We start from the raw sequence: 14,691 nt of genomic DNA, 5'->3' as shown, positions 1-14,691 counted from the left end.
CTCTCAAAATGCTGTGGATCCCGTTGCACCACAGCAGGAGCTCCTTTTGCATTGTTTTAAATGTCTTCTTTTAATATTTATATTTCTGCCTTTTTAATACATTGTTTGCTTTCCTTTCAGACAGCCATCATTCCTCTGCAAGCAATGAAGTAATAGAAATGGAGTTACCAATGGAAGGTTAGAAAAATGAGGCATTCCCCCCCCCCATTTAGTTTACCGCATTTTACAAATAATGCACTTTTTGTGTGTGTCTTATTAGGGCCACAACCATGGCATAGGCGGCATATGTATGGAAGTTCCCAGGCTAGGGGTTGAATTGGGGCTGCAGCCGCCAGCCTACACCACAGCCACAGCAATGTGGGATCTGAGCCTCATCTGTGACCTACACCATAGCACATGGCAACACCAGATTCCCAATCCACTGAGCAAGGCCAGGGATGGAAACTGCATCCTCATGGATCCTAGTCAGGTTCATTACCACTCAGCCACGATGGGAACTCCTAGTCTTTCTTTTTTTACTAACGATTAATGTAAGCTTGGACAGTTCTGTCTAAAATGAGCCAGAGTTAGGTGAGGTAATCTAGCCAGGCTTTTGTCTATATGAAGAACTTAATGCATATGTCTTAATTCTTGCTTGCTAGAAAACTCAATTATATCTCTATGTAATACTAGATGCAGAATCACTTGGGGGCTGCTGGCAGGGTAAGAGGGGCGCTATTAACCAAAGCAAGTGGCTTTTTAAAATCCTGATAATTCCTGGAGTTCCCACTGTGGGTCAGCGGAAATGAACCCGACTAGATACCATGAGGATTCCGGCTGGCTCCCTGGCCTCGCTCAGTGGGTTAAGGATCTGGCGTTGCCGTGAGCTGTGGTGTAGGTCGCAGACGAGGCTCAGATCCTGCGTTGCTACGACTGGGGTGTAGGCTGGCAGCTGCAGCTCCGATTCGACCCCTGCCCTGGGAACTTCCACTTGCCTTGGGTGCGGCCCTAAAAAGCCAAAAATCAATCAGTCAGTCAGTCAATCCTAGTCATTCCTAATGACAAACAGAAAACGCTATGACCACATGAATCCCATTAGCTCAAGTAGAAGGATATTCTGTGTCCCTTACGGTGGGTAATGTCATGTTATTTGATAATATCTGAGCGTTTTTTTTATCTCCCCTTATTCCTTATAAGATGATCCTTTATTAGCCTATTATCCCTTTTAAAATTAAAATTACCTTTATGTCTATTAAATATGAAAGGTATTTAAAATGCCAGGATGAGGTGACGTTTTGGTATAGCAGTCAAATGTTGGAACATGAGAAGGTATAATCATGAAGGTCATTTTAGAAACTTCTCTTTTCAAGAGTCTACTCAGCCTGTCCCTTCAGAAACGAGTGAGGACGCTGAAGCCGAGGTGAAAATCGAAGGTTGGTTGTCAGATGCCCACTTCCAAGTACAGTTTTCATATTTTCCTGAAAGGACGACTGTGGGGAAAAGACTGAAATCCCTATGTGTGTGTTTGTGTAACCAGAGCAGCCAGTACTCCCAGCAAGTCCCCAGTGCCCTAGGCTTTTCAGACAACAGAATTAAGCCGAGCCAATTAGCCCAGGGTCAGGGTGGAGCCAGACTGTGCCGGTCCAGGAAGGAAAGAATGAAACAGAGAATGGGGTGGGGGGGCGGGTACAGATACGTATCCTTTTTTTTTTTTTTTTTTTGTCTTTTTGCCATTTCTTGGGCCGCTCCTGCAGCATATGGAGGTTCCCAGGCTAGGGGTCGAATTGGAGCTGTAGTCACCAGCCTACGCCAGAGCCACAGCAGTGCAGGATGCTAGCCGCATCTGCAACCTACACCACAGCTCACGGCAACGCCAGATCGTTAACCCACTGAGCAAGGGCAGGAACCGAACCCGCAACCTCATGGTTCCTAGTCGGATTCGTTAACCACTGCGCCACGACGGGAACTCTCAGATACGTATCCTTAACCCCTGTGCCACAAGGGAACGTCCCAGGTCTTGCTCTTTAGTTCATTTTATTTTTTTGGCTTTTTGAGCTGAACCTGTAGCAGGATGCAAGTTCCCAGGCCAGGGGTCTAATCAGAGTTGTAGCCACTGGCCTACATCACAGCCACAGCAACGCCCGATCCGAGCCGTGTCTGTGACCTACACCACAGCTCATGGCAACGCCGGATCCTTAACCCACTGAGCGAGACCAGGTTTCGAACCTGCACGCTCATGGATACTAGCTGGATCTGTTTCCCCCACACCCGCCACAACAGGAATTACGGTCTTGCTCTTTAGATGTAAACTCCCATTCACAGAACACACGGGCTGAACTTTGAGTCCCTCAAAAAGGACTCAACAGGCTCATTTACATATTTCACAGAATTTAAGTGAGCATTGTGTCCATCATTTGACCAGAAATCGTGATAACGTCAACTGTGCTTTTCCTATTTAACCCTGTTTGAGCCTTTCCTTGACTGTTCAATCACTTATAGGATCTCCGCTTCTAAAGTGTCCTCACGGACACATTTGTATGTCTTAGTCCTCCCTCCTCTTTAAAGTGAGAGTAACAACAAAGGAAACATATATACAGTGTCTTTTGAGAGCCGCACCCAGGCATATGGAGGTTCCCAGGCTAGAGGTCCAATCAAGCTACAGTGCCTGCCTACACCACAGCCATAGCAACACAGGATCTGAGCCCCATCTGCGACCCAACACCACAGCTCACGGCAACACCAGATCCTTAACCACTAAGTGAGGCCAGGGATCGAACCTCAACCCCAGGGTTCCTAGCCGGATTTGTTAACCACTGAACCACAATGGGAACTCCCCAAGGAAATACATTTTTAACCCTTCTTTCTAAATCAAATTAGACTGAAATATCAAGGGCTATGAGCAAAATTAAAGCCACGGTGCCCTTTCCCTTTTGAGAGGGACATCAAACTGCAGAGACCCAAATATCAATTAGTGCCAAGCTAGATCATTATTCTACAGCTGCATGTTCCCTGAAGCTTTAAAACTTCAGTCTGGCCTTCTCATCAAAGTGGTGCTTTGATATTTTTAGAGGAGACATAGCCTAATTTCCCATAAGGTCTAAATTTCAATTTCTCTTTTAAGGAAACACCAATTCATCCACTCTTACCAATTCTGCAGTGGGTGTTGAAGATCTTAACATTGTCCAGGTGACAGTCCCAGGTATGGAATTCTCTCTGGCTTTATCATCATTTAGATTATCGTTTGCATTTTGTTATATTTTAACCATCTTGTGACATGGGTGAGTCTCTTGGAGCTATTTTTATGCTAAGTTCACCCTGGCAACTAAAGAAGACAATTCAGGAATATAAGATATGCTGCCAATGGCCACCCACCAGATATCTTGCTATATCAGACATTGTTAATCAGATATATTGCTTCTCACAGCTGTGCTACCTCTGAATTGGAACTGGCCCCAAAGGTCAATTGTGTCTGTTCTCCATCAGTTAATTCTTTTCTGAATACATGTATGTAAACTATATCTGGAGAGAGAGAAAAGAATCTAAGAGCATAGATCCTACAGAGAAGGAAACTTAAGAGCTGAGATAGGGAAGGGAGGGACTCATTTCATGATGTACTGTTTTATGTTTCTTTAATTTTGAACCACGTAATGGCTTTAGTTCTTCAACACTGAACAGAATAAACATTTTAAGTAGTAAAAAAATTTCCCCTCTAATCCTAGTACATCCTATTCCTTTTACTTGCCATATTGCACAGGCTCGTATCTCTATTAGAATGCTAAAGAGTACAGGTGAGAGTGGACACCCTTATCTTACATGATATTGAAGAAGTTCCCTGATGTAGTATGTTTTGTATTTACACAGAATCATAACTTGGAAAATTCTCTGTCATCTATAATGCCTTAAATTTATGAATTTCTAAAAATGCTGAATTATGGCTGAAAGTAAACTGAATGTAACGTGCATTCTTATGTGCTAACAGGCATTTCCTCCAATAGTTTTTCCTGAGGGTAAATACATGAATAAACCTGGTTGCTTGTTTTTAAATTATTTTTTAGATAACGAGAAGGAAAAATTATCAAGCATTGAAAAAATAAAACAACTAAGAGAACAGGTCAATGACCTCTTCAGCCGAAAATTTGGTATGTTTGTATATTTTTACATATCCCAATTTTATATATTTGAAAGATTTTTTTTCGAATTGATTGCTTTAAGAAATTGATCTTTCTGTGAGGGCACTCTGATCAAAATTAGTGTGTATTTTTACTAAGGAAGAGCTTTTACATGGAGACGCTAATTACATAATAATAATAGCTATCTCCAGCAAATAATTATGTTGAATACCCCAAACTAATAAAATGTTACATGTCAGCTATATCTCAATTGAAAATATTTAAAAAATTTAAAATATTTAAAAAATAATAATAGCTATCTCTGACTTACTGACCTCTCACTATGGCTCAGTGTTGTTTTTAGTGTGTGATGTGATTCACCCTTTAATACTCACAAAAACATTTTCAGTAGATACTATGATCATTTATTTTGTAATCTTTTCTTTTTTTTTTTTTTTTTTTTTTTTGTCTTTTTTTTGCTATTTCTTGGGCCGCTCCCGCGGCATATGGAGGTTCCCAGGCTAGGGGTCGAATCGGAGCTGTAGCCTCTGGCCTACGCCAGAGCCACAGCAACGTGGGATCCGAGCCGCGTCTGCAACCTACACCACAGCTCACGGCAACGCCAGATCATTAACTCACTGAGCAAGGGCAAGGACCGAACCCGCAACCTCATGGTTCCTAGTCGGATTCGTTAACCACTGCGCCACGAAGGGAACTCCTATCTTTTCTTTTCTATTCTAGTCTAGTCTAGTCTAGTCTAACGGGGACAACTGTGGCATGTGAAGTTCCCAGGCTAGGGGTCAAATCAGACCTGCAGCTGCCAGCCTACACCACAGCCACCACGACTCAGGATCCAATCCACCTCTGTGACCTACACCACAGCTTGCGACAATGCCGAATCCTTAACCCACTGAGCAAGGCCAGGGATCAAACCCACATCCTCATGGATACTACTCAGGTTCTTAACCCACCAAGCCACAACGGGAACTCCAATAATCCCTTTTAATGAGGAAAGAAACGGAATCTGCTATACTACCCGGTACCAGTTTTAAAATCAAGAAAATTATTCATATTTCCTAGCATCACTGAAAAATAAAGTGCTCAGCCATGTTGTCACTTGATGTGCATGATTTTAAAATCTTGACATCTAAGATGACGCACGGTTTGGGAAGAGCAAGTGACGGACTCAGCCAGTTTTATACTGTCTGTCTCATCACAGGTGAGGCGATCGGAGTGGATTTCCCTGTGAAGGTTCCCTACCGGAAAATCACCTTCAACCCCGGCTGTGTGGTCATTGATGGCATGCCCCCAGGGGTGGTATTCAAAGCCCCCGGCTACCTAGAAATCAGCTCCATGCGGAGGATCCTGGATGCCGCAGAATTTATCAAATTCACAGTCATCAGGCACGTGAGCGTTCCCGGCTTGGCCAGGACAATGACCTGCAGATTGTCACTTGCCCAAGGTGGGCAAGCCAGGGGCACAGGGATTCCCACCCCGGGAGGCAGGCATCCAAGGTCCCTGCAGTCAGCTGCTGTGTCACACCGCCTGTCATCCTCAGTTCACCGTATCCTGCTTTGGGAGCCTGTGTCCGCGCTCCTGTTTCGTGGCGATGGTGGGCAGCCTGTCTTAGTTTAGCCTAGTGTTGACGCTCCCAAAAGTTTGTCAAATAGAGCTAAAGGGACAAGAGAGGAAAAGTGACTTTGTTGCCCTCACCAATGTCTCTTTCTCTTCAGACCACTTCCGGGACTCGAGCTCAGCAATGGTGAGTATCCTGGAGGCGAGAAGGTGGTGCCAGCCCCGCTGTGCGGTCGGTGTGAGCGGTCTCACCAGACACTCACCTCGAGGTCCTTGCTTCCTGAGCCTTGGGTCTCAGTGCAAAGCACGGCACTTGTGTTTTTTCTGCTTCCTCTTCTTCTTTTCTCCCTTTCTTTTTTTAGGGCATACGGAAGTTCCCAGGCTAGAGGTCGAATCAGAGCTGCCGCATCCGCAACCTACGCCACAGCTTGTGGCAACACCAGATCCTTAACCCACTGAGCAAGGCCAAGGATGAAACCTGCATCCTCAAGGACCTTGGTAGGGTCCTTAACCTGCTGAGCTACAACAGGAACTCCCTTTCCTGCTGCTGCTGCTGCTGCTTCTTTTTTTTTTTTTTTTTTTCCTTTGTCTTTTTAGGGCCGCACCTGCAGCATAGGGAGGTTCCCAGGCTAGGGGTCCAATCGGAGCTGTAGCCGCTGGCCTACACCACAGCTGCAGCAACACCAGATCCGAACTGTGTCTGCACCAAAGCTCACAGCAATGCTGTCGGGCTCATTCCCACGACGGGAACCTCCCTTTCCTGCTTCTTAGAAAGCCCTTTAATTCTGTTTGAGTTTTCTTAGCCAGGCTTTTTCTCCTCGTATAACAGTGCGATGGAGCTTGCTGTGTGTAATGATACAGCAAAGTCTCATTCAACAGCCCTTTATGGCTGAGGCTTTATCATAATACTGAACTACTACTCTCTGCCTCAGCTGGCCCATAGTACCTGCCTGGCCACCCCAGTCCCCTGCCTCAGGATCTCCCACCCCTCACCTCCCCACCGTTCAGAACCAACAGGGGTACCGCCTGGCACAGCAGGGCTCCCAGAACCCCCTCCAGTGCTGAGGTTGACTTCTGTTCTGATGGAGCAATACATCCCAGCCACTCTGCTTGTTAAAGAATTTTAATGTCTCCCCTAGAGTCCTTGCAAGCAAGTCAAAATCCTGTTGGGTATCAAAGCAGAAGATGTAACCAACAAGGACCTCCTGTATAGCACAGGGAACTACTCAGTATCTTATGATAATCTATAATGGAAAAGAATCTAATAAAGAATATGGGAGTTCCCGTCGTGGTGCAGTGGTTAACGAATCCGACTAGGAACCATGAGGTTGCCGGTTCGGTCTCTGCCCTTGCTCAGTGGGTTAATGATCCGGCGTTGCCGTGAGCTGTGGTGTAGGTTGCAGACGTGGCTCGGATCCCGCATTGCTGTGGCTGTGGTGTAGGCCAGCAGCTACAGCTCCGATTGGACCCCTAGCCTGGGAACCTCCATGTGCCTCGGGAGCAGCCCAAGCAAAAAAAAAAAAAAAAGAAAAGAAAAAGAATATATATATAAATATAAAAACTGAATCATTTTGCCGTACACCTGAAACTAACACAACATTGCAAACCAAATATATTGCAATTAAAAAAAAAAGTTTTTAGGAGTTCCCGTCGTGGCGCAGTGGTTAACGAATCCGACTAGGAACCATGAGGTTGCCGGTTCGGTCCCTGCCCTTGCTCAGTGGGTTAACGATCCGGCATTGCCGTGAGCTGTGGTGTAGGTTGCAGACGCGGCTCGGATCCCGAGTTGCTGTGCCTCTGGCGTAGGCCGGTGGCTACAGCTCCGATTTGACCCCTAGCCTGGGAACCTCCATATGCCGCGGGAGCGGCCCAAGAAATAGCAACAACAACAACAACAACAAAAGACAAAAAGACAAAAGACAAAAAAAAAAAAAAAAAAGTTTTTAAAGTATCTCTAGCGCTCACTTCGGTAGCATATTTACTGAGAAGAAGTACCTCCTGGAGTTCTCTTGGGGTGCCAGTGGGTTGAGGATCCAGCATTGTCACCGCAGTGGCTTGGGTCACTGCTGTGGCTAAGGTTTGATCCCTGGCCTGGAAACTTCCACATGCCTTGGTCAAAGCCAAAAAAAAAAAAGTTAAGAAAAAAGGTACCTCTAGAAAGAAAGAAAAAAGCAGACGATGTAGAGATGGTCCCAAGATTTTGAGTCACTAGAGAACCTCATTTAAACATTGGAAACTAAAGCGTTCTTTTAAAATGCACATTATTATTCCTAAACTCATCTGGTTGCCAAATGGCTTTTTACATTTTTAATAGCTTTATTATGGCATAATTTACATACCATACTATTTACTTGTGTAAACTCTACACAATCCCATGATTTTTAGTAAATATATGGAGTTTTGCAACTATCACCACGATCTATTACCAGAAATTTCCATCATCCCCCCAACAGGGTCCTCCTACCCATTTTTAGTCTTTTCCCATTCCCAGCCCTAACCCCAGGCAACCACTAAATTGGCTTCTGTCTGTGCCTACATTTTCTCAAAGTGAATTTTTATACCTCTGTTCCCTTGAAGTCAAGCTCACCTGCATCGTGGGCAGTTTCTTTCCATTTAAACCAGGTTGTATGAGGTTCTGTGGCTCTCATCAGTGTCTTTCAGGGCTCACAGCAGGTAAATCATGCGCCCTCTGTGCTCAAACCCTGCTGTTATTTCAAAGTTCTCTTGAAAATCAAATAAAAAAAGGATATGTTAAAATGCAGATAGGCTTTCAAATCACTCCTACTTAAACCAGGTGGAGCAAACACAGCCACTTGCTGAACCTCACCAAAGATGTCTCATCTACTTTTATTTTTTTGTTTGTTTGTTTGTTTTTGTCTGTTTGTTTTTTGTCTTTTTGCTATTTCTTGGGCCGCTCCCACGGCATATGGAGGTTCCCAGGCTAGGGGTCCATTCGGAGCTGTAGCCGCCAGCCTACACCAGAGCCACAGCAATGCGGGATCCGAGCCGCGTCTGCAACCTACACCACAGCTCACGGCAATGCCGGATCGTTAACCCACTGAGCAAGGGCAGGGACTGAACCGGCAACCTCATGGTTCCTAGTCGGATTCGTTAACCACTGCGCCACGACGGGAACTCCTCATCTACTTTTAAAAAGGGGACTGAGGAGTTCCAGCTGTGGCATCACCAGATCAGAGCCTCTGGAGCACTAGGGTGCAGGTTTAATCCCCAGCCTGGCACAGTGGGTTAAGGATCCGGCATTGCCACAAGCTGTGGCTTAGGTCACAACTGCTGCTCCGATCTGATCCCGTGGCAGGGGAACCCTGTATACTGCAAGGTCACAAAAAAATGAAAAATAAATTAAAAAAAAAAAAAAAGAATCAGAATTGAAGCCAATGTTGGAAAACCAGGGACTTTTTCATAAAAATTCATTTCCGAGTTTACTTTAGAAACCTGAAGATCTGGCCAGGAAGGGGCACGTTCCCTCTGGCAGCAGTTTGCTGCCCCTGGGTGTCCTGCTTCCCTCTCTGGAGGGCGGGTCACTCTCCAGGTAACCACTAACCATACCCCCCCCACCCTCGCCACCCACATTTTCCCTTGCATTTGTCATCCTGCTCTTACTGGTGGTTTTCTTTTTTCTTTCTTTTTCTTTGCCTCCCCGCGGCATATGGAGTTCCCGGGGCCAGGGATCAGATCGGAGCCGCCACTGCGACCCACGCTGCAGCTGTGGCCACGCCGGATCGTTAACCCACTGTCCGGGGCCGGGGAATCGAACCTGCGTCCCAGGGCTCCCAAGACACCGCCCGATCCTGTTGCGCCAGAGCGGGGACTCCTGGCTGATGTTTTTTCTAATCCTTTAGACAAACGTGAACTCTTTCTTGTCTCCCTGTCTCTATCGAAAGTGGGCAAGAGAAAGATAGACCAAGAGGGCCGTGTCTTTCAAGAAAAGTGGGAGCGAGCCTATTTCTTCGTGGAAGTGCAGAACATCCCTACGTGTCTGATATGCAAACAGAGCATGTCGGTGTCCAAGGAATACAACCTGCGACGCCACTATCAAACCAACCACAGCAAGCACTACGACCAGTACACCGAGCGCATGCGCGACGAGAAGCTCCGCGAGCTCAAGAAGGGGCTCAGAAAGTACCTCTTAGGGTCCTCGGACCTGGTGAGTCCCGAGCGAAAACAAGGCTTGGCCAACGCGAGTCCCAGGGAAAAAGCTGCCGTCCAGCCTGTAGAAGATGTGGCCGGGAACTTATGGGAGAAGTTACGTGAGAAGATCAGATCCTTTGTGGCCTATTCCATCGCCATCGACGAGATCACAGACATCAATAACACCACCCAGCTGGCCATATTCATCCGAGGCGTCGATGAGAATTTCGACGTCTCCGAAGAGCTTTTGGACACGGTGCCCATGACCGGCACAAAGTCTGCAAATGAGATCTTTCTGCGTGTGGAGAAAAGTCTTAAAAAGTTTAATATCGACTGGGCGAAACTGGTAAGCGTGGCCTCCACCGGCACCCCCGCCATGGTCGATGCCAACGACGGGCTTGTCACAAAACTGAAGTCCAAGGTGGCGACGGTTTGCAAGGGCTCCGACCTGAAGTCCGTTTGTTGCATTATTCACCCGGAATCGCTCTGCGCTCAGAAGCTGAAGATGGACCACATCATGAGTGTGGTTGTCAACGCCGTGAACTGGATCTGCTCCCGCGGACTGAACCACCGTGAGTTCACGACTTTGCTCTACGAGCTGGACAGCCAGTACGGCAGCCTTCTCTACTACACCGAGATCAAGTGGCTCAGCCGAGGGCTGGTGCTGAAGAGGTTCTTCGAATCGCTGGAAGAAATCGATTCTTTCATGTCCTCCAGAGGCAAGCCCCTGCCTCAGCTGAGCTCTGCGGATTGGATCAAAGACCTGGCCTTTCTGGTGGACATGACCATGCATCTGAACACGCTGAACCTCTCGCTCCAAGGGCACTCCCAAATCGTGACGCAGATGTACGACCTGATTCGGGCCTTTCTGGCCAAGCTGTGCCTCTGGGAAACTCATCTGGCCAGGAATAACCTGGCGCACTTTCCCACCCTGAAATCGGTGTCCAGAAATGAAAGCGACGGCCTCAACTATATCCCCAACATCGTGGCGCTCAAGGCCGAGTTCCAGAAAAGGCTGTCCGATTTCAAACTCTACGAAAGGGAACTGACCCTGTTCAGCTCCCCCTTCTCCGTGAAGATCGAGAGCGTTCAGGAAGCGCTGCAGATGGAGGTGATTGACCTGCAGTGCAACACGGTCCTGAAAACCAAATACGACAAGGTCGGAATACCGGAGTTCTACAAATACCTCTGGAGCAGCTACCCCAAGTACAGAACCCACTGCGCCAAGATCCTGTCCATGTTTGGCAGCACCTACGTTTGCGAGCAGCTCTTCTCCATCATGAAACTGAGTAAGACGGAATACTGCTCCCAGTTAAAGGACTCCCGGTGGGATTCCGTCCTCCACATCGCCACGTGACCTCGCCCCCGCAGGGTGCCCGGGCCCCGGAAGCCTAGACGCCGCTAGGGCCGCAGGTTGTCAGATGAGCAAATGAGTTCTTACATTTTTCTGGCGTTCCTTTTTTTTCCACCTTGACTTGGAAATACCATTTGCGGTATCAGACCTGTTTGTACGTTTTGTGCTTCCCCACGGCCCAGTAAAAATCAAGAAAGTTTCTCGTATTTCTGGTCGTTGAGTCTTCTTATGCGTGGCCTTTTTCCCTCTTGGCACGGGGACTGCATCCTGAAGTTTAAATCAATCCACAGAAAGGGGGGCCCATGCGCCCCGAGGGTGTATGTACGCGCGCATTTATCCCTCCGTGTGCGTCGCAGCCGGACGGACCGCACGTGCTTCCAAGTTGAAAGAAAATCACTTTAGAGACATCTTCCCGTCCCGTGGCGTCCGTGCATTTCCTGTCTGCACCTCCACACGAATCCAAAAAGGTAGGACTTAAAATGGAAAATCCTCGGAGTTCCCTGGTGGCCTAGCAGTTAGAGATCTGGCATTGTCACTGCTGGGGCTTGGGGTCCGATCCCTGGCCCAGGAACTTCCGCCTGCTGTGGGTGCAGTCAAAAAAAAAAAAAAAAAAAAAAGGAAGGAAAATCTTCAAAACAAATATAGGCTTTCAGGGGCTTTCAAAGATTAACGTGAGGATTGGAGGCTTTCTTTTAAACTTTATTTTGAAACAATTTCAAATGTATAGAAAAGGTGCAGAAATGAAAATAGCATGAAGAAGACTTACTGCCCTTTGGCCAGACTCTCATATTATTACATTTTGGCCCTGTTTATCATTTGTTTGCTCTCCTCTCACCCCATGTGTAAGTGTGTGTGTGTGTGTGTGTACAACTTTGCCTATAGGTGCGTGTAAATGAATGTCTGTGACTATCTATAATTTGTGTATAAATGTGTGAGCATAGTTTTTTTTCTGAGCCTTTTGAGGGAAAGTTACATACCTCTTTTAACCCTAGATTTTCAAGAGCGTATTTTCTAAGAAGGAGGATTTTCCATGATATGGTGAAAAGCAAATACAGTTAAGGGCCCAGTGATTTTTCTCAAGGCTCTCTTAACCCTTTGATGGTCAAAGAATTCTCTTGAGAGGCACCTGTCCCAGTGCATCCTTCTCTTACCTCTAAGCCACCAGCCTTGTCCAGCCTCACACGCTGCTTCCCACACAGGAAAAGAAGCTCTCCAGGCCACCCATGGCCTTCAGTTAAAGCTGCATCTGTACAAGATTTTTTTTTTCCCTTTTTGGCCATCCCGTAGCACATGGAGCTCCCAGGCCAGGGATCAAATCTGAGCCATAGTCGTAACCTAAGCGACACTTCGGCAACGCTCGATCCTTAACCCACTGAGCGAGGCCAGGGATTGATCCTGCATCCCGGTGCTCCCAAGACACTGCCAATCCCATCATGCCACACCAGGAACTCCCTTTTACAACATTTGCAGCTCCAGTGTGTACCCTAGTGTCTTCGCATTTGGAGAAAGGACTTGGAGGCAGTGGGCTGGCCGCAGAGCTGGGGGGCAGCAAGGAGCTGTTCATCAGGGAATAATTGCTTTCTGGTATAACCTCCGAACTGGGCAGGGTCTTGGTGAATAATCAGAGGTGCCCCCTCCCTGTAGCTAAATCACAGTTCTCTGTGTGTGTGAGAAACTGACTGTTGTTCTTCACTGAATATTTACAGCTGTTAGCCAAGACTGCCCCTGTTTCTCTGGGAGTAAAAACTGGGTAGATGACCAACTTCCTGTGCCTACTCCGTGCCTTAACAATGGCCCCAGGACTGCTATTTTCAACTGAATCTAGAAAGATCAATTATATTCTCCTGTTTATATCTGCCAGTTTCTTTTTTTTCTTTTTTCTTGTCTTTATTTTTTTCTTTCTTTCTTTTTTTTTGTTACGCCTGCAGCATGGGAAAGTTCCTGAGCCAGGGATAGAACCCATGCCACAGCAGTGACAATGCCAGATCCTTAACCTGCTGAGCTGCCAGGGAACTCCATTTATTTTCCAGGGTTTTTTGGGGGTTTTTTTAGTTTTTATAATGATTTATATTTTTTCCATTATAGCTGGTTTACAGTGTTCTGTTATTTTCCAGGTTTTTTTTTAATTTTTTTTTTTAACTTTTTATCCAGGAGTTCCTGTCGTGGCTCAGAGGAAACGAATCTGACTAGGATCCATGAGGACTAGGGCTCAATCCCTGGCCTTGCTCAGTGGATTAAGGATGTGGCATTGCCGTGAGCTGTGGTGTAGGTTGCAGACGTGGATGGGATCTGACTTTGCTGTGGCTGTGGCCCAGGCTGGCAGCTACAGCTCTGATTCAGCCGCTAGCTTAAGAGCCTCCATATGCTGAAGGGCAGCCCCAAAAAGACAAAAAAAAAAAAAATTAAAAACGTTTTTATCCAATTTATTTAAACTAAGCCAAATAAATAATAGTTCACCGGTTTCTCCCACCCTTCCCCAACCCCTGCCTCTTGCAACTGCCAATCTATTCTCTGTATTTAAGAGCTTGGTTATTTTTTAGTTTTTATTTTTTAAGATTCCACATATAAGAGACAGAGTACAGTATTTGTCTTTCTCTGGCTTATTTCACTTAGCATACTGCCCTCAAAGTTCATCCATTGTGTTATAAGGGGCAAGATTTTATTCTTTTCAGGGCTAAATAATATTCCACTGTATATTTATGCCATTTTTTTGTTTGTTTTGGGGGGTTTTGTTTTTGTTTTTGTTTTTTGCTCTTTAGGGCCATACCCACAGCATATGGAGATTCCCAGGCTGGGGTCCAAACGGAGCTACAGCTGCTGGCCTATACCACAGCCACAACAATGCAGGATCCAGGTGTGTCTGCACCCCACAATGCAGTTCATGGCAATGCCAGATCCCCTGGCCCACTGAGCGAGGCCCAGGATCAAACCCACGTCCTCATGGATGCTAGTCGGATTCGTTTTCACTGAGCCACAACAGGAACTCCCTATGCCATGATTTCTTTGCCCATACATCTGTTGATGGATGCTTAAGTCGTTTCCATATGTTTACTGTTGTAAATGATGCTGCAGGGAACATGGGGGGAAGATGATCTTTTCAAATTGGTGTTTTCGCTTTCTTCAGGTAATAGCCAGCGTCGAACTGCTGCATCATATGGTAGTTCTAGTTTTAATTTTTTGAGGCACCTCCAGAGTGTTTTCCATGGTGGCTGCACCAATTTACATTCCCACCAACAGTGTGGGAGGGTCCCCTTTTCTCCACATCGTTGTCAATACTTGTGCTTTCTTGCCTTTTTGATAATAGCTATGTAACAGGTATGAGGTGGTATCTCATCAAGGTTTTGATTTGCATTTCCCTGCATGAATGATGTTCAGCATCTTTTCACGTACGAGTTGGTCATCTCTCTGTCTGCTTTGGAAAAATGTCTGTTCAGTTCATCAATTTTTAATTGGGTTGCTTGGGGGTTTTCTGAATATCGAGTTACATGAGTTCTTCAGATATTTTGGCTATTAGCCCCTTATCCG

At 46.3% G+C, this 14,691-nt stretch overlaps 1 protein-coding gene across 4 annotated transcripts in view; it reads left to right on the top strand.

Annotated features, from left to right (window-relative positions):
* The window catches only part of LOC100620992 (general transcription factor II-I repeat domain-containing protein 2), a 56,504-nt gene extending 45,132 nt beyond the window's left edge, over positions 1–11,372 (top strand). For 2 of the 4 annotated variants that reach the window (XM_013995561.1, XM_003354512.4), the window contains 7 exons: positions 121–177; positions 1,350–1,412; positions 3,101–3,178; positions 4,035–4,118; positions 5,308–5,491; positions 5,822–5,850; positions 9,566–11,372. In XM_013995561.1, coding sequence (XP_013851015.1) covers positions 121–177; positions 1,350–1,412; positions 3,101–3,178; positions 4,035–4,118; positions 5,308–5,491; positions 5,822–5,850; positions 9,566–11,169 — 2,099 coding nt within the window. In that variant the 3' untranslated portion in view covers positions 11,170–11,372. The remainder of the gene's footprint in view (positions 1–120; positions 178–1,349; positions 1,413–3,100; positions 3,179–4,034; positions 4,119–5,307; positions 5,492–5,821; positions 5,851–9,565) is intronic. The other 2 variants (XM_013995562.1, XM_013995560.1) reach the window with 1 other exon arrangement.

The sequence above is a fragment of the Sus scrofa genome, chromosome 3 (genome assembly GCF_000003025.6).
Source record: "Sus scrofa isolate TJ Tabasco breed Duroc chromosome 3, Sscrofa11.1, whole genome shotgun sequence".
Classification (NCBI taxonomy): Eukaryota; Metazoa; Chordata; class Mammalia; order Artiodactyla; family Suidae; genus Sus; species Sus scrofa.
Note: the sequence above shows the minus strand (reverse complement) of the source record. Positions and strands in the feature narration are given on the sequence as shown.